Source organism: Panthera leo, chromosome A3 (genome assembly GCF_018350215.1).
Source record: "Panthera leo isolate Ple1 chromosome A3, P.leo_Ple1_pat1.1, whole genome shotgun sequence".
Lineage (NCBI taxonomy): Eukaryota > Metazoa > Chordata > Mammalia > Carnivora > Felidae > Panthera > Panthera leo.
Window position 1 is genome coordinate 51,203,099 of NC_056681.1, and position 24,390 is coordinate 51,227,488.

A 24,390-nucleotide genomic window follows, 5' to 3' on the forward strand; every position below is an offset into this window, starting at 1 on the left:
CCCCCCCCGAGACCATGTCACCTGGGAAGCCAACCACACAACACCAACCATGAAGAGTGGCTAGTAAGTTTAGACATCGTACTCAGCAGAAGTAAAGCGCCATCACATTATCTGGTAATTCTGGAAGTCTTTGCCAGTTAACTGCTGGTGATGCAGGTCTCCCCCTCATTCTGCCTCGACAACTGATTTTCAGAGTGCGAAGGCAGAACCTGACACTTGTGCTCACTGCATGTTCATTCTTTTCAACTGTGTCTGCAGCTTATTATAGATGTTGGGTCTTAGCGCCAGCCCCACGGACAGGCTTTCCTCACAGACAAGCATCACAGGCAGATTGCCTAATGTTCCTTCTATGTCTCCATGCAAACCTCCCATTGAGGCAGAACACAGTCCTGTGTCCTGTCTCGGCGTCTCTCCAGACTGAAGCTGATTCCCAGGAACGCACTTCAAGAATAGCCTTCTAAGGGCACCTGGATGGCTCAGTCAGTTGAGCTTCTGACTTCACCTCAGGTCACGATCTCACAGTCTGTGAGTTGGAGCCCCACACCGGGCTCTGTGCTGACAGCTCAGAGCCTGGAGCCTGCTTTGGATTCTGTGTCTCCCTCTCTCTCTGCTCCCCCCTTGCTCAAGCTCTGTCTCTCTCGGTCTCAAAAATAAATAAAAACATTAAACATTTTTTTTAAAATAAAATAAAATAAAATAAAAATAAAATAAAATAAAAGAATAGCTTTCTAGCAAGCAACCTCTCCTATCATGCAGCATGGGAATATCTGCACCACTTGTCTTGTTGACCAGGGTGGGGCTGTTGTACCTGCACAGAAATAGGGGCACGCTTACCTTCAAAAATCTCCCACCCCTGCTGAGGAGTGAAAATGAGCACTTGTGAGAAAACTCTCAGAAATATGAGGCCAAATATGGTCAATGCTCAGGAATGACACAGAGATCTTCAGTAAACACATGAATGGACCAATGTGCAATTATTCATTCAACAAACAATAGCACAGCAACAACACAGATGGCCCTTGCCAACCTACCTAATGCCAGGTCTGGTCTGTGCACTCTGTTATTGTTCTTGAAGCCTTGCAACTATCCCCATGAGGTCCATGTTATTGCCCTCAGATGAGCAAGGAAACAGGCTCAGAAATGTTAAGAAATATGCCAAAATTCACATGTCTAATGCATGGTGTTGAGCCCAGTGGGGTCTACCTCTGAAGCCCATGATGCTCTGAGCTGCCCTGAGTCCCAGTCACGTCCTGCCACTAGGGTTGCCATGGCCCATGAGAAATAGGCCCTGCTCTCCAGGGATGACCTGAGGTCCATACTAAGGGCAAATGCCAAGCATGCCATCTTGGAGTCTATGGAAAAGGAGAATGCAGGAACCCCAGTTGGGGTACTCATGCTGCAGGATGGAACAGCAAAGCCAGACCCAGCCATGCCAGGATGTGAGAAGGGCAGAGTGCCACATGTGTTCCTACAGTACGTTTACCCACAGCAGGCAATGCTGAGCCCCCACCTAGAGGAGGAGGGTTCCCCTGGGCCTGAGGAACTCTCTGAGATTGAACCATTCTGAAAAATGAAAATGATGACAATTATTCTGCCTCCTCAAGGACTTGAGGCACATAAGGAAGGCCATGTCACTGTCATGTTTTGGGGTGTATTCCCCAAGGGCAAGAGCAATGTCAGCTCCTCTCTCTGTCCTGGATAGACACCAGTGAGAGTGCCCTGCCCAGCAGTCATCCTAACAAAGAGGCAGGTGTCTGACATGTGCTGTTGTCCCGGTGTGAAGATGGCTGCTGGACAGTGATTGTTCATGGAACAAAGGGGGAGAAAAGGACATGGAGGCAGGTTCAAGATGCAGGACCAGTGGCGGGGAAAGTAGGAAGAGGAGCTGGAAAGGCATCAAGGAGGTCAAAGGTGGGGACGGGAAGTCGCACAGGAGTGGTGAGGAGTTGAGGGTGAAGGAGCCAGGTGCAGGCAGTCAGTGCCTGAGACCAGTGGGCCCAGGTCACCAATGGGGATACAGTGGCAGCCAGGCCCCTGGGCACTATGGGGAGTGTGGATGACAGAGTTATTTCTGCAGTACACCAGAGGTATAGATATTTCCAGAGACAGGACCACCTTCTCAGAAGACAGGCTGCCAGTAGCTCAAGGCCAGGCCAGCTGCACCCGGGTTTTATACCATCCGTCCCACTGTGCCTACTTGGCAAGCCCAGGGTGAAGAAACAGTCCTGGTTAAGAGAAGACTGTATAATCTACAGAGCAAAAGTGCTCGTTCACTTATTACAGATCCATCTGGGTCAAGCATGAGGGCAGGAACTGCCCCAATAGGAAGCTCAGGTTCAAACCCTGCAGAAGACTGGAGTTCCAATCACTCAGATCTCAAAGGCCTGCTCAGCCTCCTGGAGAGAAGACAGCCTGAACTCTGCAAGCCCTGGAATCTACCTCCAAGGCTATGATGGGGCCAGAGCCACTCAAGTACTTCAAAAGGGAATTGATATAGAAACAGTGAAACACCATCTCAGGAAATATCCATTTGGGGCATCTTGTCTTCACTGGTTGCTGAGTGAGAAGCCAGGAGTCTGTTCTAGAGCAGTTCAGGGGTGTTGTGGCTGGGGCTCCTTAGGGTCATGGTGAGGGGATAGGCTCTGCACAGGCCACAGTGCTGTCCAGGAAGGAGCACGACCCAGAGGAGCAAGTCCCCTGCCCATGGCTACTCCAGGCATTCTCTGCCACTGCTCCTGGGAAGAGCCTAGCACTGGAGCCTCAAGGGCCCTCAGGGCATCCTATCTGAGGAAACACACAAAGGAGTAAGACAGCCATGTTCAGTAGAGGCAGGACTGTCACTGGAGGTGTGGGGCATGGAGGGCTTCTGAGCCAGAAGGATGCAGGAGCCTACCTATGTCCTCAAGGGAGAAGTATTTGAAAGCGTGTCTCTTGTGGCTGGGCCTCAGGAAGTCTGCCCTTTGAGTAAGTCTTTGGAACTAAGGAGAACACTCAGAGAGCCCCACTGATTGGTTTCCCAGTCCTGAGCCCAAGCTCTCAACCTCCCTGACAATGCCTGAGCCCTTCCAGAGGGTGGAAGCTGCTGGGGCTAACGTGGCCTTCTGCAGGGGGTGCCAGTGTGACCTGCCTTGGGTTTCCTTATGAGGTTTTATCTTAGTTTCTTAAACTGTGCTTTAAAGAAAAATGCACAAATGTTAACTGTGCATCACTCTATGGCTGCACATAACTGTTAACCTCCTGAGATGAAGATTTCAAACACCTCCACATCCCAGAGGCCTCCTCTCCCTGCTTCCCATAAGTCTCCCCACAGAGGCCCAGCTGCTCTGCTTTCTGTCACCCTGGAATAGTTCTACCTGCTTTTGAACTTCCTAAAAGTGAAAATCATATGTACCCTTTTGTGTCTGGCTTCTTTCAAAAGATCTGTCTGTGAGATTCAGCCATGCTTTTAAATGCAGTAGTCTTTTGTTCATTTTCTCTGCTGGATAGTATTCCATCGTATGGACATACCATCCTTCATTTATCCATCCCACTGCTGAGGGACATCTGCATTGTTTCCAGTTTGGGGCCATCATAACAAAGTTTCTGTAAGCATTTCTGCATATGTGTTTGAGCATCCTTAGAAGTCTGCCTGAGGAAAAATGGTTCCATTGCTACAGATGTCTGAGAGGCTAAGTTTTTCACTGTTAGACTGCACTATAAGTGTTACTCATGCATCAGGTTCTTTGATCTCAAGCTGCAGGATAAAGAAGAACATCCCCCTGGAAACTGAAGCAAATGCACAAATGGAAGCTTACAAGGTGTTTGGGGAATTTTGACTCTTACAGTGTACTAGGGAGAGGTGTGGATGTGTGTGTGAGAGTGCGTGTCAGAGTGTGTATGAGTCCATGTATATTTGAGTGTGGGCACTGTGTGTGTGTGTGTGTGTGTGTGTGTGTGTGTGTGTACGTGTGTGGGCTTACTGTTATTGTATAAGATGGCCTCAGAATCTCCTGGGCAGTCTATTCAAAATTAACGTGAGAGAACCACTAGTCCAGAGCATTTAGGGAAAGGAGAGGAAATGACCAGAGATGAGGCTAGCAAAACATCTAGCCTTTGCAGGCTATGAATCATGAATGCCTTACAATAGCATTTGAACTTTATCCTATATGAAAAAGGAATCAGCAGATGTGTTTAACAAATACCTAGTGGCACCCACACACAGCTCAGTAGGTGTGGCAAAGCTAGATGTGCCACCTACCAGCACATGGAGCCCCACAACAGGCTGAGTGAACTACAGTTTGCTAGTGGGGGGCATTCAGGGGCAGGGCAGTGAAGGGCTAAGTCTAGAGCAACCAGCCTGTGCTCATGTTCCACTTAGCTGGGAGAACTTTCTGTCTCTATTGGCTCATCTGTAAAGTGGGGACATTCCTGGCTTTCATATGCCTAGGGTATTGAGAAAATTAAATGAGAAAGTACTTAGAAGTGTTTCGCATGCAGCGAGCACGCAGTATGCATTAGCTGAAAGAACTGTATGGATAACTGCAGTGATTAATAGATGAAGGGTGTGTTGGCTCATGGGCGTACACACGTGACTTGTACTGACAAACAGTACACTCGCACATGATGGGCAAATACTCCTGCACATACACAAATAGCCCACAGCAAATAGGGGTTTCCAGGGCAAACATTCTAAGATGCTCCCGGCTCAGCCACTGCCCATAACTTATGCACTGGAAACCAAGTGCTCCTTAGTTACAGAAAGGAGACAGGAAATTAACAGGCCCCAAATCATCTCTGCTTTAAGGACTCCCAGTTGGACAAGCTGCCCAGTCACGTGAGTCCTATGAGGACCACAAACGGCCCACCAGAGCCAGCATTCTTCAGCTATGTTTGCAGTGACAGGGGAATGCTGTCTTCTCCTCTGGGGCTGGGGAGACCCTCCTTCCCTGCCCACATGGTAAGATAGTCTGCAGCCAGGCCTGGGACACACAACCTGAGGGACTGAGACAATTCTCATAGCACTGGCACAGCAGTCCAATGCAGTCCCCATCTTCTTCTCTTGGGAAAGGGGTCCTAGGCCAGGAGTCCACCTCCACAACCCCACCTGTCTAGTGAAACAGACAGCAGGGTGGAAGAGGAAGCATATCTGAGAGCATGACCTTACCTCCACATACAGCAGGGGGAAGATCCCAATCTTGTCTCCCAGCATGCCTTCCGCCCAGTTGTCATCCACTCTTCTGATGACAGTCAGGATCTCATCCTGGGGTCGCCACACACATGCATGTGGACACGCAACAAAACACACACAACAAAAATTGAGACCAGTCAGTGCTGCTGAAACTCAGAAAAGATCCTAAGCAAGGATGCAAAGAATGGTTTATTATCCATTCTGGGATCTGACATACGAAAACAGTCTGCCCTTACATCTTCACCCAGGACCTCCCTCTTTCTCTCTTATATATTGATTATAGTTGCAAAAATCTGCAAATGGAAGAGCTTGGCAATTTATAATATAGCTAGTATTTTAAAATTCATGTTCCTATTATTTATTTACTGAAATAAAATTATTTTGAATAAAAATAAATTCAGCAAAGTATAAAGCTTTTTAAGTTTCTGGCACCATCCATGAACAAAAAATGACCCAATATAGTTCCATTTATTTAGAGTCGTGTACAAAAAGCTTTGGATAACCCTCTTAAATTCTTTGGCAATGCAGACAATGCCAAGTATAGATGCACAAAGTGGAAACAGATGGAAAGAGAAAGGAAGAGGCATGAAGCACAGAGGAAGAGGAACTTTCTGGGAAGACTGGCAGGCTAGTAGTTGTGAGGAAGGACATGACCAGGGTGGCTTCACAGGTGCCAGGAGCTACAGGGACAAATGACAGGGGGTGCAGAGAAGAGGGTGAGAGAAAGAAAGCACGGAGCAGTGATGAAGAGCAAAAGGTGGAAGCCATCAGGAAAGAAGACTGGGGAAAAGAGACAACATGGGCAGCGGCTAGAATCAAGAAGGCCGGACAGGGATGCCACAGGCAAAACTGGCACCTACACCAAGGATCTGTGGTCAGCTTCTGTTCCCTTTCCAATATCCATCCTTCCTTCAATACATATGATATATAATAGAACACTCCACAGACTGCTGGCCTAACCACCCTCTCCCCCTGCCCCTCCACATCAAACCTCCCTGTCGTTTGTCTCTCAACAATCTGCTAGGAGACCAGCTGGACTATCTGGGACTTGTATAAGGAGATGATGGCCAGCCTAATGGGGTAACCCCTACTGAATCTGAAGGTACCATCTGCCTTTCCAATGAGTCTTCAATACTTTAATGTGAAGCAATAATACGGGACTTGTAGGCTTCTCTCAGGTCAGAGGGACATTTTAGGCCAGTACACTTCATGGAATTACCAGAAAAGCTGGCTTCCCTATAAGCTAAGGGACCACACAATTTTGGGATATTCATCTAGGTCATGGTGGAGTGATCTAATGTGAATGGAATGTGCCTTTCATGGAACACAGATAGGGGAAAAGCAAGGATAAGTGTCTGTCATGGGACACTCCCCCATGGTCTGTTCCAAACCTCTCCTCACCTAGGGGTACAGAGTAGAGTCTAAGAGCGATCATACCCCTCATTTGCTCTCTCCTCATTCCCAAATAACAGCTTTGAAAAATTCCAAATAACAAAATGATCTGTGACTTTAGAATATTTTTTCTCCTAACTTATATAAGCCAGAATAATGCAATAAGGGAATTATATCATTGCACGTGTTTCAGGGCAGTTGGTTCTCAGGCTACAGAATGGTATTAATAAGGGAAGAATGTATGGGATTTGCTGGTAACCATTAGGGACAAAGTGGCCACCTGGCTTGAGGAGAGATGTACAGAGAGTGCCCTTAAATCCCATGCCTTGCTCACCTTACAAATTCACAACCAAGAGAGTCATGAGCCTGTGATGAACTCAACTCAGATTCAGCCAAAGGGAGGCTCCTAAGACTTTGCTGATCATGCAAAGGGAAAGGGAATTGAAGGCTTCATACATGTCAGAGCTTTTGCAACAACAAAATAACACACAAAAAAAGACATTTCATTTTTTAAAATTAAAAAGAAGATAATACCAGATTAATTTTTGTTTTTTTTAAAAAAGAAAATACTGTATTATCCATACTATTACTTAGAACTGGTCTAGAAATTGGAGCCAAAGTCATAAAAGAATATAAAACAGAAAACATAAATACTAGAAAGAAGGTATGCAATTCTTTACCTAGAAAAAACAGTATCAACTAAAAATTAGAATAAGTAAATTTGAGAAATACTGCTAATTTAAAAATAAATACATAAAAATCATTGGTTCACTCATCTACCAGGAATAATAAGTTAGAAAATGTGATTAAAATTGGCTATTTTAAAAAAAGTTTTCTAATACACTACATATGCCAAAATTAATTACATAAATATTAAAAATTTAAATATTAGAAAAAAGTCTTGAATGCCCAAGAGGAAATATGAATAGATGTTTAATCTTGAGCTGGGAAAGTTCTTTTGAAGTATGATAACAAAAGTTTGGCTACAGAAAAATGAAATCCTCTATGATAAAAACAGCAAAAACAAAAACAAAAATAAGCTAGCAAAATACTTGGAGGATATATGACAAAGACTTAATATTAATATTATATAAAGACTTAAATACACAATAGAACAAAAAGACAAATGTCTTAAAAGAAAAATAGGCTAAGAGCAATACATCTCACAAAAAAAAGAAAAGCAAATTGCCATTAAACATATTTTAAAAAGTTATACCTCATAAATAAAAAAAAATACAACTGTAAACAACAAGAGCTCTCTCTTTCTTCTTTGTTCTATTTTGCTTATCAAATTAGCAAACAAAGAACATAAAGCCAACTCACAGTGCTGGTCAGCATGCACGGAATAGGCACTTAATTATTTTGGGTGTAGATATACATTTATGGCAGGCAGTTTGGCAATTTCTAAAATCAAAGCCTGCACACCCACTGATCTAACTCTACCCTAGGAAAATCAGAGATGTGCAAAAAGATTTAGCTCTGAGAATGTTCATTATAGTGTTTGTTCAATTAGATAGAAACTAAAGATAAATGTACAGCAAAAGAGGTTTGGTTAAATAAATTATGGTATTGTGCTCCAATACTATTCCCAACTCCAGCACTCTCTAGCCATCCTGTCCTACCTAAGGAAGAAAGGGGAAAATGGAGACACACATACAGAGTTCACAATCTAGAAGTACAGCCTCCTGAAAGGACTGAGACCCTATAATAGGATCATAGGACTATACACTGCTTCCCTTTCCCCCAAACCATACCAAAACATAACTAAAGGACAATTTATAGCAATTCCTTTTACCTGGTACATCATGTCTGGCTATCAAAAAAAAAAATACTACATATGCCAAAGGCAAAACAAAACAAAAACCAAAAATACAGTTTGAAGAGACAGAGTAAGCATCAGAACCAGACTCAGGCATAGAGGGATGCTGGAACTAATTTATACACTAAGGGCTCTAATGGATTAAGCAGACATAATGTAAGAACAGAGAACAGATGGGCAATGTAAGTAGAGAGATAGAAAGTCTAAGAAAGAACCAAAAAGTAATGCTAGAGTACAAAGACACCATCATAGAAATGAAAAATAATTTGATAGGCTAATTAGTACTCTGAACATGGCTGAGGAAGGAATCTCTGACCTTAAGGATTTCAATAGAAACCTCCAAAACTGAAAAGCAAAGAGAACAAAGACTGAGGGAAAAAAAAAGAACAGGATATTCAAGGGCTGTAAGGTAACTACAGAACTACAAAAGGTGTAACATATGATTAATGGGAATATCAGATGAAGAAGAAAGAAAGGAACAGAAGAAATATTTGACACAATAACAACTGAGAATTTCTCTAAATTAATGTCAGACACCAAACCACAGATACAGGAAGTTCAGAGAACACTAAGATAAATGCCGATAAATAAATAAATAAATAAACAAACAAATAAATAAATAAATAAAAAACTACCTACGCATATCAAACTGCTGAAAATCTAAGATAAAAAAAACAGTGAAAGAGACCAGAGGGAGAAAATATCATACTTACAGAGGAGCAAAAATAAGAATCACACCTGACTTCTCAAAAACCATGCCAGCAAGAAGAGTGGAGTGAAATATACCAAGTATGGAGAGGAAAAAAAAAAAAACAAAAAACCCACCAGCCTAGAATTAAGTATACTGAAAAATTATCCTTCAATAATGAGGGAGAAATAAAGACTTTCTCAGACAAACAAAAACTGAGGGAATTTATTGCCAGTGGACCTGCCCTTGTGAGAAGTTCTTTAGAGAAAAGTATGTAGGTCAAAAACTCAAATCTATATAAAGAAAAGAACATGGGAGAAGAAATAACTGAAGGTAAAATAAAACTTTTATTTTTCTTATTCCTAATTGATCTAACTGAATAGTTTGTTCAAAATCAAAACAGCAACACTGTATTTGATTATATATGCTTATGTACATATATGTGTGTATGTGTGTGTGTATATATATATGTATATATATATATATATACATATATATATATCATGTATATACTTATGTATAAATGAAAGGAATGACAGAATGATATAAGGGACAGGAGAGAAGAGTTATGATTATTTTGTTATTACAGAGTATTCATACTACCTGTGAAACAGTGTGGTATTTTTTGAAAGTTTTTTTATTTTCTTAAAATATTTTTTTTTAATTTTTTTTAACGTTTATTTATTTTTGAGACAGAGAGAGACAGAGCATGAACGGGGGAGGGGCAGAGAGAGAGGGAGACACAGAATCGGAAACAGGCTCCAGGCTCTGAGCCATCAGCCCAGAGCCTGACGCGGGGCTCGAACTCACGGACCGCGAGATCGTGACCTGAGCCGAAGTCAGACGCTTAACCGACTGAGCCACCCAGGCGCCCCCTTAAAATATTTTTAATGTTTCTTTTAGAGAGAGAGAGAGAGAGCACGTGAACATGGGGGAGGGGCAGAGAGAGAGGGAGACATAGAGTCTGAAGCAGGTTCCAGGCTCTGAGCTGTCAGCACAGAGCCCAATGCAGGGCTTAAACTCATGAACCATGAGATCATGATCTGAGCTGAAGTCAGACCGACTGAGGCACCCAGGTGCCCCTGAAAGTGAACATGATTAATTGAAAATATATATTGCAAACTCTAGGGCAACTACTAACACTTTTTTAAAGGTATAATTGACATGCTAAGAAAGGAGAGAAAGTAGAATCAATTAAAACCACAGAAAGGAAAAAAAAAATAGAAGACAAAAATAGGAACAAAACTCAGAGGCAACAAATAGAAAACAGAAATAAATATGGTAAAAATTATTTCAAAAATATCAAATAATCACTCTGAAAGTCAATGGTCTAAATTCACAAACTGAAAGATAAAGATTATCACAGTGGATCAAAATGCAAGACCCAACTAGATGTTGTTTACAATAAACCCAGTTTAAATATAAAGATACATGTGAATTAAAGGTAAATGTATGGAGAAAGATATACCATGATAATACTAACCAAAAGAAAGTGGGAATAGCTACATTAATTTTGAACAAAGCATAATTCAGAGCAAGTACTGTTGTTTGGGATAAAGAAGGGGATTACATAATGAGAAAGGAGTCAATTCTCCAAGAAGACATAACAAACCTTAATGTATATGCATTTAACAACAGAAAGTCAAAATATATCAGGCAAGACTAACTTAACTGCAAGGAGAAATAGATAAATCCATTATTATATTTGGAGACTTCAATGTCCCTCTATCAGAAATGGACATATCCAGCAGGCAGAAAAATCACTAAAGAAATAGTTGAAGGCAACAACACCTATCAATCAACTGAATATAATAGACATCTATAAACTACTTCATCTAAGAACAGTAAAATATACATTCTTCTCAAGCTCACATGGAGCATTCACCAAGATAGATCACATTTGGGGCCATAAAATATACCTTAACAAAGTTAAAAGAATAGAAACCGTACAATGTTGGTTCTCAGACCACAGTGGAATTAAACTAGAATCAATAACAGAAAGGTAACTGGAAAATCACAAAATACTTGGGAATTAAACAATACAATACTAAATAACACTTGGTTCAAAGAAAAAGTATCAGGGGAAATTTAAAATTTTTTTAAATAAATGAAAATAAAAACGCAACTTGTCAAAATTGTGGGCTGAGGGAAATTTATAACGTTGAATGCATATATCAGAAAAAAAGAAAGATCTAAAATCAGTAATCTAACCTTCCACCTTAGAAAACTAGAACAAGAAAAAGCAAATTCAATCCAAAGTAAGTAAAAGAAAAGAAATTATAGAAATTAGAACAGAAATCAATGAAATTAAAAATAGGAAATCAATAAATTAAATCAACAAAACCAAGAGCTGGTTATTTGAAAAGATCAATAAAATTGATAAACCTCTAACCAGGCTAATAAAAAAAGAGAGGAGACACAAACTATTAATATCAATAATGAAAGAGAGGACATTATTAATAGATCCTAGACATTAAAGGGATAATAAAGTAATATTATGAACAATTCCATGCCCACAAATTTGATAACCTAAATGAAATGAACTAATTCCTTTAATGACATAATCTGCTAAAATTTATACAAGAAATAGACAATCTGAATAGGCCTGTATCTTTTAAAGAAATTGAATCAATAATTAATAAATTTCCAAAACAGAAAGCACCAGGCCCAGATGAAGTGACTAGTGAATTCTCCCAAAAATTTAAAGAAGAAATTATACCAAATTATCTACTAATCTCTTCCAGAAGTAGAAGCATAAGGGGCTACTTCCTAATTCATTTTATAAAGCTACCATTACACTAATACTGAAACCAGACAAAGACACAGCAGGTAAAGAAAACCACAGATCAATATTTCTCATAAGCATAGATGCAAAAATCCTCAACAAAATATTAGTAAACTGAATCCAACGAAGTATAAAAAGAAATATGCAGCATGACCATGGGATTTATCCTAGATATGCAACTCTGGTTCAACATTCAAAAATCAATTAATGCAATTCATCACATAAACAAGCTAAAGAAGAAAAATCATATCGTCACATCAATAGATGCAGAAAAAGCATTTGACAAAATCAAACACTGATTCATGATAAAAAAAAATAGCTCTCAGCAAGTTAGGAATGGAGTGAAATTTTCCTCAGCTTCTGAAGAACATTTACAAAAAACCTACAGCTGACATCACAGTGGTGAGAAACAAGAAGCTTTCCCACAAAATTCAGGAATAAGGCAAAATATTTTCCCCCTCACCACGGCCTTTCAATATCATACTGGAAACCCTATCTAAGGCAATAAGATATGAAGAGCATACAAATTGGGAAGGAAGAAATAAAGCTGTCTTAGTTCACAGATGATATAATTGTCTAAGTAAAAAATTTGAAAGAATCAACAAAAAAACCCTCTTGGAACTAATAAGCAATTATAGCAAGGTTGCAGGATAGAAGATTAATATACAAAAGTTAAACACTTTTCTACATACTAGTAACAAGTGGAATTTGACACTAAAAACACAATACTATTTACATTAGCACCTAAAAAAATGAAATGCTAAGGTATAAATCTAACAAAATATCTACAAGAGCTATATGAGGAAAACTGCAAAACTCTGATGAATAAAATTAAATAACAAAATAGAGAGATGTTCCATGTTCATGGATAGGAAGACTCAACACTGTCAACACATCAGTTTTTCTCAACTTCTAGATTTAATGCAATTCCATTCAAAATCTCAGCAAGTTATTTTGTGGATATTGACAAGCTAATTCTAAAATTTACATGAAAAAGCAAAAGACCCAAATAGCCAACACAATTTGAAAGAGAAGAACAAAGATTGACACTATACAACTTCAAGACTTACTTAAAGCTACAGTACTGAAGACAGGGTGGTATTGGTAACAGAATAAAAAAGTAGATCAGTGGAACATAATAGAGCATCCAGAATTAGACTGACATAAATACAGTCAACAGATCTTTGACAAAGGAACAAGACAACATAATGGAGAAAAGACAGTCTTTTCAACAAATGGTGCTGAAACAGTTGGACACTTACATGTGAAAAATGAATCTAGACACAGACCTTACACCCTTCACAAAAATTAACTCAAAATGAACCACAGAATAAACGTAAAACACAAAAATATAAAACGCTTAGAAGATAACATAGGAGAATATCCAAATGACCTTGCGGTTTGGTGATGAGTTTTTGGATACAACATCAAAGACCAGACTATGGAAGAATTGATAAGCTGGGCATCATTAAAATTAAAAATTTATGTTCTGCAAAATACACTGTGAAGAGAATAAAAAATAAGACATGGACTCATGAAAATATTTGCAAAGTACATATCTGATAAAGGACTATTATTCAAAAATTACAAAGAACTCTTAAAACTCAACAATAAGAAAACAAGGGCACCTGACTGGCTCAGTTGGTAGAGCATATGACACTTGATCTCAGGGTTGTGAGTTCAAGCCCCACACTGGGTGTGGAGCCTACTCAAAAACATGAGAAAACAAACAATCCAATTTAAAAATGGACCAAAGACCTAACAGACACTTCACCAAAGAAGATATAAGATGGCAAATACAAATATGAAAAAATCTCCATGTCAAATGTCACTAGGGCAATGCAAATTAAAACAACAACGAGATGTCACTACACACCTATTAGAATGGCCAAAATCCAGAACACTGACAACACCAAATGCTGGCAAGGATGTGGATTAACATGAATAGTCATTCACGGCTGATGGGAGAACAAAATCATACAGCCACTTCAGAAGACAGTTTGGTGGTTTCTTACAGAACTAAACATACTCTTACCTTAAAATCCAGCAGTATTTACCCAAAGGAGTTGAAAACTTATGTCCACACAAAAACTTGCATAAGATATTTATAGCAGCTTATTCATAATTGCTAACAGTTGGAAATAGTCAAGTGATGTCCTTCAGTAGGTGAATGGATAAATAAACTGGTACATAAAGACAACAGAGTATTATCCAGTGCTAAAAAGAAGTGAGTTACAAAGCAATGAAAGGACACGGAAGAAATGTAAGTCCATATTATTATGTGAAAGAAGCCAATCTGAAAAGTTTACATATTAAGTGATTCCAACTATGTGACATTGTGGAAAAGGCAAAACTATGGAGACAATAAAAAGATCAATGGTGGCCAAGGATTGGGGAGTAGGGAGGAAAGGGGTGAATAGGTGGAGCACAGAAGATTTTTAGGGTAGTGAGAATACTCTATTTGATACCATAATGATAGATACATGTCATTATAAATTTGTCTAAACCCACAGAATGTACAACCCCAAGAGTTAACCCTAATGTAAACTATGGACTCTGGGTGATTATGATGTATCAGTAGAGGTTCATTAATGGGAACACATGTACCTCTCTGGTGAAAGATGCTGATAGTGGAGAAGGCAGTCCATGTGTGAGGCTAGGGTTGTATGGGAAATCTCTGTATCTTCTGCTCAGTTCAGGAATAAAACTAAAATTGCCCTACAAATTAAGTCTATTTAAAAAAAAAAAAAACTAATAGCACCACAGAGAAATGAACATGAACAAACTATAGCACCCTACAACACTACAGATGGAGTGCACAAATGTAATGTTGAGAGAACACAAAACTGGACTCAAAAATATACTCTGCATGTTTCATTTATTTGACTTTCAAGGACAGACATGACTCATCCATGATGTTAGGGCCATGGGAAGAGGGAAGGACTGGGATGCCAATATCCCACCATCTCTCCACTGGGTAGTGAGTATAAGGATTTTCTTTCCAACCATCAAGCTGCACAATTTTGATTAGTGGACTTACTATTGCAATATGCTTTATTTAGGTTAAAACGTTTTTTTTTTTTTTTAAGTATAGACAAGTTACAACACACCTTGAGTACTGCATTTGGTCTTAACACATCCCTAAAGGGACTTCACATACTGAGGAAGCCAACCATTATGTGAACACTCTGAAATCAAGTCACAGAAAGCCAGAGAAGAAAGTGGGATCACTGAGCCTGAGACATGAGAAAGCCGGGTGGGGGGGCATGGTTACTGTCTTCCAGCTTTGGCATCATTACCACACTGAAAAGCTGGACTCATTCTGAGTCACCTGGGAGGGTAGAATACACACCAAGGGCTCCAAGTTACTGAGAAGCCAACACAGCTTCACATAAGGGAGAGCTATTCCCAAATGAGTGTCCTCTCTCTGGCCAGGGGCTTTGTCATCATTCCAAGTGTTACACAGTGCCAACCTGTTCCTCATGTGGCTACCAATATGCAAGCATCCCCTAAGAGCCAGGCATGAGGAAGAAGCTGTCCCTTCCCAAGAAAAGATCGGCACTTGGTGGAGGAGGTCTGCTTATAAAGAGATGGACAGTATCCAATAAAATGTACATACAGTGAAATCCCAGCATAATGCAGTAAGTGGGGTCAAAATCCAACTCTGTCAGTGTGCTACTGTGAGGTTAGTGGAACCTGCATAGCCCCATTTTCCCATCAGATGCCAATTCAATGTAGTCCCAGCTCTGGTTTGGTGGTACCTTGTGGCAGGTCTCTGACCTGGCTCAAATATTGATGCGGCTGGGTGGGGGCGGGGGGGGGGGGAGCGCAATTCTTGGTCCTGCAGCTGGCTGGGATTTCATGGCAATGGCAGGATCCATAACACTCTTATTTAGCTGGCATAAATCTTGTTGGGGATACTGGGCTGGGAGAAGAGAGGGTTCAGGGAGCCAGTCACTCTCCGTACACACAAAAAAACTAACTTTGCCTAGGAGTGCTGAGAAAGGTTTCCCACAGCTCTGCCTCTAAACCAAACTCTCACGATGGAGACAACCTCCAAAGAGTAACATATGACTGCTGGACAATGAGAAAATTCACTCTAGCATGCCAGAGCTACCAGCACGAGATCAGGTGTGTTTTGGAAACAGAAATAACTTCTCTTGCCACCGATGCAGGACGAGGGTAACAATGACCATTTTTTCATGCGTAGATCACATCAGGTCTCTGATTTACTGTCATATTTCAAAAAGCTGGAGCCAGTGCTTTAGGAAGGACAAGAAAAGGGTGAAATCCCTGCTCTGTGGCCTCTTTGGAATATAGAGAATTACTCCATCCTCAAACACTACAAGGGCTTTTCATAGGACAATGGCAAGACTGATCTACATGGTTTGGACCTGAGTTTTCATTTGCTGTTTTGTAAAGAATGGCATCCCCTGCATGTCACACTCAATGTGGTGGGATGCTGGTGGCCTCAGAACAAAGCCACGCTGAGTGGGATGCACAAGGAACCACTGTGTGCTTGGCCTCCATAGTGCTGTGTTCTATGTCACAGGTCAGAAAACCTTTCTAAGGGCCATATCACCAATATTTCAGGATTTTGAGACTGTACTGTGTCTGTCACACATTCAACTCTTCTGTTTTGGAATGAAAGCAGCCAGAGACAACATGTAAATGAGGGAGTCTGGTTGTGTGCCAATAAAACTTTATTTACACAAACGGCAGCAGGTGGGTAGGATTTGACCTGCAAGCACTGGTTTATCAACCCTTGTTTGATGTAGATGAGTAAACGAAATCTATACCATTGATAGTCAGGAGGGGCAGACAAGTTTTGGGCCAATATGGCAGCATCTGAGGATTTTAAGGAGAAAAAGTTGTTCCCACCACATCATTTCGCTTTCAGATGAATGACTCAATTTCATTTACATGTTTCATGTGAGGTGCTCATTACTTGCTGTGGGGCATTGTACTTCCATATGCTGTTTTCACTCTTCTCTCTAGTTTCCAAGCTTTAAAAATATACCAAATGCCATTTTCATACGACAGTGGCTCTCCTTTGCGTTCAGGCGGTCTCGGGGTGGTCCTAAATGATGTCAAGGCTGGGCTATGAACATAACATGATTATTAAAAAAAGTATATCGCTTTTCTTCCCAAGGCTCAGTGGGTAATACATATGTAAAGGATTCAGGTACCATGATAGTCATGCCATCTAAAAGGGGCCTTCAAACTGCATTTCTACTTCATTTACCTAATTTGCCCAAAGTCTGCTATCTACAGGCATAGGGGCTCTGTTAAGAACAGAAGCTGTGTAGCAGAGCAGGGAGAGTGGTATGCCTGTGTCCACACAGAAGCCCTCTGGATGCCACTGAAGGTGACTGGCTGAGCACACTGTCCTTCAATACTGTTTCAGAAATACAACTCCATAAATGTCATAGCTTACACATCAGGGGCTCAGCCTGAAATATCATGTCCACTGAAAACCTTAGAGAGTTCCTTCAGCAAGTCTGGATAAACCAACCTCTGAGGACCTAATATTTTCCTCTCCTAAATGACCAGTGTGGCAACAACACATATAAAGAAGCTAGAAACATCCTGAAGGGCCACGAATAGCAAGCAGGTACTTCTGGAGTGCCACTCGAGTGCTTCCACTCTCCTTTCACTCACACTCAAAGTGGTTTCTGAGAAGCAGTGTGAGCCAGACCAGAGGGAGCCCTTCCTTTCATCCTTTCACTGCTGGCTGCCTGCTCAGCCGGCCATGGGCATAGCCACCTCTCACCACAGCATGACTGGGGACCCTGTCATTGAGTCCTTCCCTGTCAGAACGCAAGCCAGCCATAGATAGGGTGCCAAAATCACTGCTTCTCAGAAAAAATGGAAATTAAAAAGGGAAAAGTTCAAAAATTCCCTCAGCCTTTTGTTGTAGAAATAATACAAAATTGTTCCTCTGGGCCGTTCTAGGTGAGGCTCTTAACAGAGTCATTGCTGCCATTAACCCCCTGATGTGCTGTTGAGGACTTAGGGAGCCATGATATTCCAGAAGTCAGGGGGCCTTCCCCATTGTCCCGTCTTGCTTACCCCATCTCAATTCCAGAGGCTGCCAGCGGCCTGGAACCGCTCACAGAAAGGCAAAGCTCCAGGACAGAGATGCACACTTCGAGGAAGTCTGGCCTGCAGCCACAGGGTGGGCCCAGGTGGAAGTGGAGAGGCCAGAGGTCAGATGTCACACCCTCCTCAGTGCTTGCAGCTCTCCCCATCATGCACCACCCCACACACATGCACACACATCCCAGGCACAGACACTACACGCACACACACGCACACCACACCCACATACATCAGGGGCACACATACCACATGCACACATACACACTCTCTCCAGCAGGGCAGAGGCTCAGGTGCTGTGATGATCCCTCTCCTGGTCTTCCCACTATGGGCTGTGAGCATTTGAAGGTGGGACTCTGTTCCCACACATTGGCCCACCCAGAACACAATCTAGTGTCAATAAACATCTGATGAATGAATGAATGGACCAAGGAGGCTGGACAAAAATAAATTTATACTATCCATAGCAAATACAGCTTACCTCTTGCTCAGGCCAAGCCAGAGTGCTTGTACTCAGCCTGTCAAATATGTATTCAAAGTCCTATGTGCCCTTCACTGTCCCAAGTTGGGGATAGGAAGTTAGTAAATGCAGGATGGCTATCCTCAGGGAGCCTGCACTCCAGCCAGGAGACCATGAGACAGACAACAGTCTGTAGTATATACACACTACCTTGTCAGGAGGAGAAAATGGGGGTGTGGAGTAGTAGTTGAGGGCACTCCATCAGCAGGGGCCACTCTGAGGGATGTGAAGACAAGTTGGGAGGGCATTCAGGCCATGGGGAGAGCTACAGAGGCCCTGGGGGAGCCAGCAGGATCAGATGGAGAGACAGGGGCTGGGAGGTCAGCATGGCTGGGAGTGGAGTGAGCCAGAGGCAGACTGGAACTAAGTCTGGGAAGGAGATGGGCGCTGGGTCAGGTAGGATCTTGCAGGCAGTATAGACTCTGATGTTGGCTCTGAGGAGACTGGAAGCCAAGGGGGTTTCTGAGCAGAGGTGGGGTACATATACTCCAGCCACTGAGGGTACAAAAGTTGGGGGTGCCCACAGTGAGCCAGATAGGGCATACTGGTTGGGAGGCTAGTCCTGAGGGAAGAGCTCACATTCTGCACGGGTCTGAAGATATCTCCTGACAAAGCTTCAGACACACCCCATGTTCCACCTCAAATATATAAGATTCCCTGTCAGTTTCTCTGACCCCTGCCTGGATGTCCAAACAAGGGCTCGGGCAAGGACATCCCTCAGCAGCCCCCAGGCTGCCACTGCCCTCCTAGTCACCTCCTCCATATGCGAGGTTGGTCCCCTTAGTAAAGGGGACTCCTCCACCCAGGTGGAGCTGACATTCAGAGGTGACTATAGGGCTACTGCTCAACCGGAAGGAGGGAGCCAGGAGCCATGAAGGTGACTGACATTGTTTGGTAACTTCTGAGGAAGGCTGCACAGAGGCTCATCCCATTTAGCTTCCTGAGTCTTTCTAGCCCTGAAAGCTTTTCAGATTGCCCCTCAGGAGAAAGCAGATATGCCAAGGCCCAGGTGCCCAGCAATGGGGACAGCAGTCTTGACCCAGGGCCGAGATTTCACACCCCCTTGAGATTGAGCCACCAAAATATAAGGGTCTAACCCACTAGACAAATTCTCAGCTTTCCAAGTAGTGTGTGTCTTAGGGTGTTTTTTTTCCTGTGCGCATTCTGGGCTAACATAGAAAGTGATAAGTATCTGACCAAACTTCACCTTTTCCTGAAACAGGAATAAGCAGAGCACAGAAAGCAAATATTTATCGAATGCCTATTTTGAGCTCAGTTCTCTAATGCCTTTGCTCATTGAATCCTATTATCAACTCCACTGTACAGTTAAAAAAGGAGACTCACAGACTAAGCAAATGTCCCAAAGTTACCATGTAATAATAAAAAAGTGTTATGATTTGTATCCTTGTTTACCTGACTTTACAGCCCAAACTTTCTACACTTAATTTTTATCTAAGCCTATCTCCTGCATCAGAAGAACACAGTTTAGGATTAATTCTGGGTTCATTCTCATAAAAGAGAAGTCCCACACTTTTGGGAAGTGATGATTAAATATTCAGCAGAATAAGATCATATGGAAGGGTCTTGTGGTGACCTCAACAGTGTGGCAGTGTTTTACACAACTCTTTGCCAACTCAGAGCATCCCTGAGGCCCTGGAGAAGGGTGTGAGGTGAGGCTTGGAAGGGAACTGTCCCCTTGTCCACTGTCCTGTGGCCTCATGTGGCCACACCCACTATGGGGTTTGGTCCAACACAGAGAACCTCAAGTTCCCGCTGTAAGCCGGGTGCAAAAGTGACTCTGGGGTCAGCCAGGCACCACCTGAGAAAATCTCACAGCCTCTCAGGATTCCTGAGCATTACAGAGTGAATTCACCAAAGGGCAGCCCCAGGCCCTTTACATCCAGCACAGCTCCCTGGTAGGGTGAGGAAAATGTTCTCATGTAAACTGGAATTTACATAGCATAGTCAGGGCTCCATGCATATTTGCTGAATTTTGCAGTTGACTGAAAATGAGGTAATATGGAGTAAGCGTCCATAAAAAGAAAAGAGTTCAAGGTCCCCTCTTGTCTGCTGCCCTAAGCTTAGCTCTTTACTTAGATCACTTAGCCCTCAGCAGCCCCCTGTAGGTATCTGTGTCCTGACCCTGAAGATGAAGTGGCCCAGCAAGGTTGAGTGTTTTCCTAAGGTCACACGTGGGATCCCTAATTGCACCAAGGGTGCACCAGGTGTGGGATCCCTGCACCCAGCTTGCCTCCCCAGCAAACCCATTCCCTCTCTGTGCACGAGGAGGGCAGCACGCATTAAAGCCTCACGTGAGAGCTTGGAAGAGAGCAGCCAGCAGAGCTTCGCTGGGCACAGTGCACTTCTTTCCTTTAGTCTCTATTTGCACGTGCCCAGCTTTTTGGAGTGAGACTACTAAGAAGTTATCAAATATGCTTTTTATAGCTGATTTACAAAAGGTAATTATTCATTTTCTTCTTAAATGAAACAAGGACTTTGGTTTTAGAATGACTTTAATTAATGCAATTTTAACAGGACTGTTCAAAAGCCAACGCCGAGGGTGAAAATCTTTTGATCCAGCTGCTTCCTGCCTTTTAAAACCCAACCAATCTCATCACAATGATGCTTTTGAAAGGTAAGCTAGCACCATCCATGGATTTTAGAGACCCCACTTTCTTTGCTGACTGCAGATGGGAACACACACAAACAACAAAGCATTCCACGCAGGCAAAACCAAACTGGTCTGAAGCAGTGATGCCAAGCCCAGAGGATGCCAAGCCCTGAGTTACTTGAGGTGTGATATGAACGGAGGCTGTCAGAAATGGAACCAGCATCCTGGGCATGGGAAAAAATGAGCTGGTCAGATGCACATGGAAGGAAAATGTCAGGCAAGCAGTGTGGGTAAGAGGAAATATGAACTGAGTAGAAGAGAGTCATGATTCATCACTCATGTCCTTCGGAGGCTTTGTCTGAAGACGTTTAGAGGTGAGAGCTGCAAATAGAACAGGTACTTGGTAGGCGTGGTTGTACCCTAATCCAAGTAGGAGGGCAAAAGTGGGTGCTCCTGAAAAGGTTATGTGAACATAGTAGGGGGTGGATGTCACAGAACAATTTTCGTTGGGAGTCACGCCTGGGTATCTTTAACTGTCCACCTTAATCCACAGGATTCAAGGGATAAAAGCCCATGAAAAACACCCTGAGTGCTTCGTACTTGGCTTCCTGTGGGAACAGCATCACATTATGTAGCCAGAGACCCCCAGACCCTCTTGTTCCTAGCACCTTTGCTCCTCAATCTCAACTCAAATATCATCTCCCCAGAAGCCCTCACGGCAGCTACCTCAACAGTGATGCCTGCTCACACCCCAGATACAATCATCATAACTAAGAACAGTGCTAACCACAGAATGAGTCTAAGGAGGCCTGAGTTCTAATTTTCCCCATGAGGACTACACTTTACTATTTCTTTTGAAATACCAAACATTAAGCTCTCTCATTGAATATTTTGGAGACTTCACTAAATACCTAGTCTGGCTCCTGGGTTACCAGCATTGCTCTCTGAGGCTGACTTTTGAACACTTATTTCTTGACTTGCTACTGCCTGCCTCTTCCACTACACTTGAGGCTCTAGAGGGCAGTGGGTCTGTCTGTGTCCCCTGGGTATAGCACAGTGCCCTGCAGAGTTGGAGGCTGACACATCTTGTTGATAGGAGGGCAAATGCCTATCCTCTTGTGCAGTGGGCTCTGGTATTCACCCTGAAGTCAAGTGTCCCAGGCAGAGGCTCATTGAACACAGCAAGTTATGATGGTGGTGTGAAGGCAGGCCTTTGCTCACATCAAAGGAGGCTGGGGGCTTTAGGGCTCTGCAGAGGTCAATGCAAATTGACCTCTCCTAGCTCAAATAGCCTCCTCTAATGTTATTCTGTAAGGATGGCTGTGTCTGTCCCTGGAGCAAGCTGAGCTCAGAGAAGCCTAGAGCTGTAACAGAGTCTGTCTCCTTAGCAAAGCCCAACCAGAACCCAAGAGGTTGAGGGGGGTCCCTACTCGTGGTCACTAGTGAGAGTACAGAGCATCACAGGCCTCCAGGGCATTCTCCTCCTTGGGCACGTTGTCCAGAGTCCACTGGGCAGAGAAGTGAGCAAAGCGGGGGCTCTGTCTGCCGTTGCACTCCAGACAGCCTGCCACTCTAGGTCTCAGACTGAGATGGATGGAGAGGGAGAGGAGGGAGAGGGGGAAAAAGGTCTGGATACAGCTTCCCAGGAAGCTGCATCAGCCAGATGACAATCAGAATTAACATTAGAACACCTTGATGAAAGAAAGGAAGAAAGAGTTGAATCCGTGAATGAAAAATAGATTATTCACTGTCAGTCTGAACAATGGAACAAGACATAAATAGCAGCCATGCACAGGACATGCCAATTTTGCTCAAAAATGGTGTGCACTGCACTCCAGCAGCCCTCCAGAGAGCTCAGTACCACAGCCAAGTTCTGTACCAAGCAGATGGGGAGAAAGAAAATAACAATGGCCTCTCAGAAGTGGGAAGGACGTGGGCTTTAAAGTCAAAGATTCATAGTTCTAGCTGCTATTTACAACTGTGTACACACTCACAAGGTTAGGGTGGAGGGAGGGAAGCAGGACAGATGGGAAACAGAACACAGAAAGCAGAAGGAGAGGCCCAGGCCACCATCCTCAGGTGAGTGACATTCAGCCTCATGGAGCTTTGGTTCCAACATCAGCAAGATGGGCTCCAACCACCTTGCAGTTGAGATACAGCATGAGCGTGTTGGGAAAGCTGTAAAGAGCAACTGCTATTACTGACATTGGGCAGAAATAAGTGCTTCAGGAGTCCCTGCCTTGCCTAGCACAGAGAGGAGTATGTGTAAGAGTGAAAACAAGGAAGGAGGCATGCCCACAGATGAGAATGGAGCTTGTCAGTTGTGGTTGGGAAGGGAACATCAAGGTGTAGAGGGCCCCACCTCAGGTCTCTCAATGCTTTACAACCTCAGAGGCCTGGGATGACTAACAACCAGGCCCCTCCACATCTCACTGGGCTCTGCTAGGACAATCCTGCTGGTAAATGCTATTTAGTTTGTCACCAACCAGAGTCCCTCTCTCCAAGACAATCCTGGCCCTAAGCACACCTGCCCACCTGCCTTCTGGTGCTCCAGAGGATGCAGCTGTGGCATGCTGGTTTCTGGGTCCTACCACCACGTTCCTGTGAGCCAAAGGGGATCTCTGCAGCAGCCTTCCTTGATAAGCCTCCTCTCCCAGGGCCTGCAAGTCCTGGAGAGACTTCATGCCTTTGTACCTGAGTTGTCACTGAGACACCATGACTCAGGTGACAGAGGGTCCTGTGTCTGTTACCCAGAGAGCCCCCTGTCAGCTCTCAGATGGAGCTACCTATCAGGCTGCGTGCCATCTCTTTCCACTGAACAAAAACTCAGGAAGTAGGGACAACTGTTCTCCCCACTTACAGAGGCACAGCAGAGAGAGTGTGTCTCGGGAAGGAGCCAGAATTCAAATCAGCAGAAAGGTGGGAATTGAGAAGGGTGGGTGGCAGTGTTCACAGAGACCTCCCTTACCTTGGTGAAGGTCAAACAGTCCTTGTCCTGGTCTCTGTCCTTCATCTCGAAATCATAAAGTGCTTTGCCTTGGGGCGGGGTCTGTGGCAAGGGCCGGATGCACTGGATATAGCTGGCGGGCAGGAAGCCATGAGCCCCGTGCAGCTCCCCATGGTACCAGTGCTCATCCACCCTGCGCCGCAGGATGATGATGTCGCCCTTGCTGAACTTGAGGTCGCCGGGTTCTTTCCCCTCATAACTGTAGAGAGCTTTCCCATAGGGAAGCTGGGAAAGAGTCTGAAAGCAAAACATAGCATCTGGTTACTCAACGTGGCCTTCCTGCTGCCAGGTTAGATCTGCCT

The 24,390-nt window shown here is 43.2% G+C and overlaps 1 protein-coding gene across 3 annotated transcripts in view; it reads right to left on the reverse strand.

Annotated features, from left to right (window-relative positions):
* SH3RF3 (SH3 domain containing ring finger 3) overlaps positions 1-24,390 on the reverse strand; it is a 371,367-nt gene that overhangs the window by 137,190 nt on the left and 209,787 nt on the right. For 2 of the 3 annotated variants that reach the window (XM_042931822.1, XM_042931823.1), the window contains 2 exons: positions 24,050-24,325; positions 5,144-5,239 (listed from right to left, as the gene is read on the reverse strand). In XM_042931822.1, the coding sequence (XP_042787756.1) occupies positions 5,144-5,239; positions 24,050-24,325 (372 nt within the window). The remainder of the gene's footprint in view (positions 1-5,143; positions 5,240-24,049; positions 24,326-24,390) is intronic. The other variant, XM_042931821.1, reaches the window with a different exon arrangement.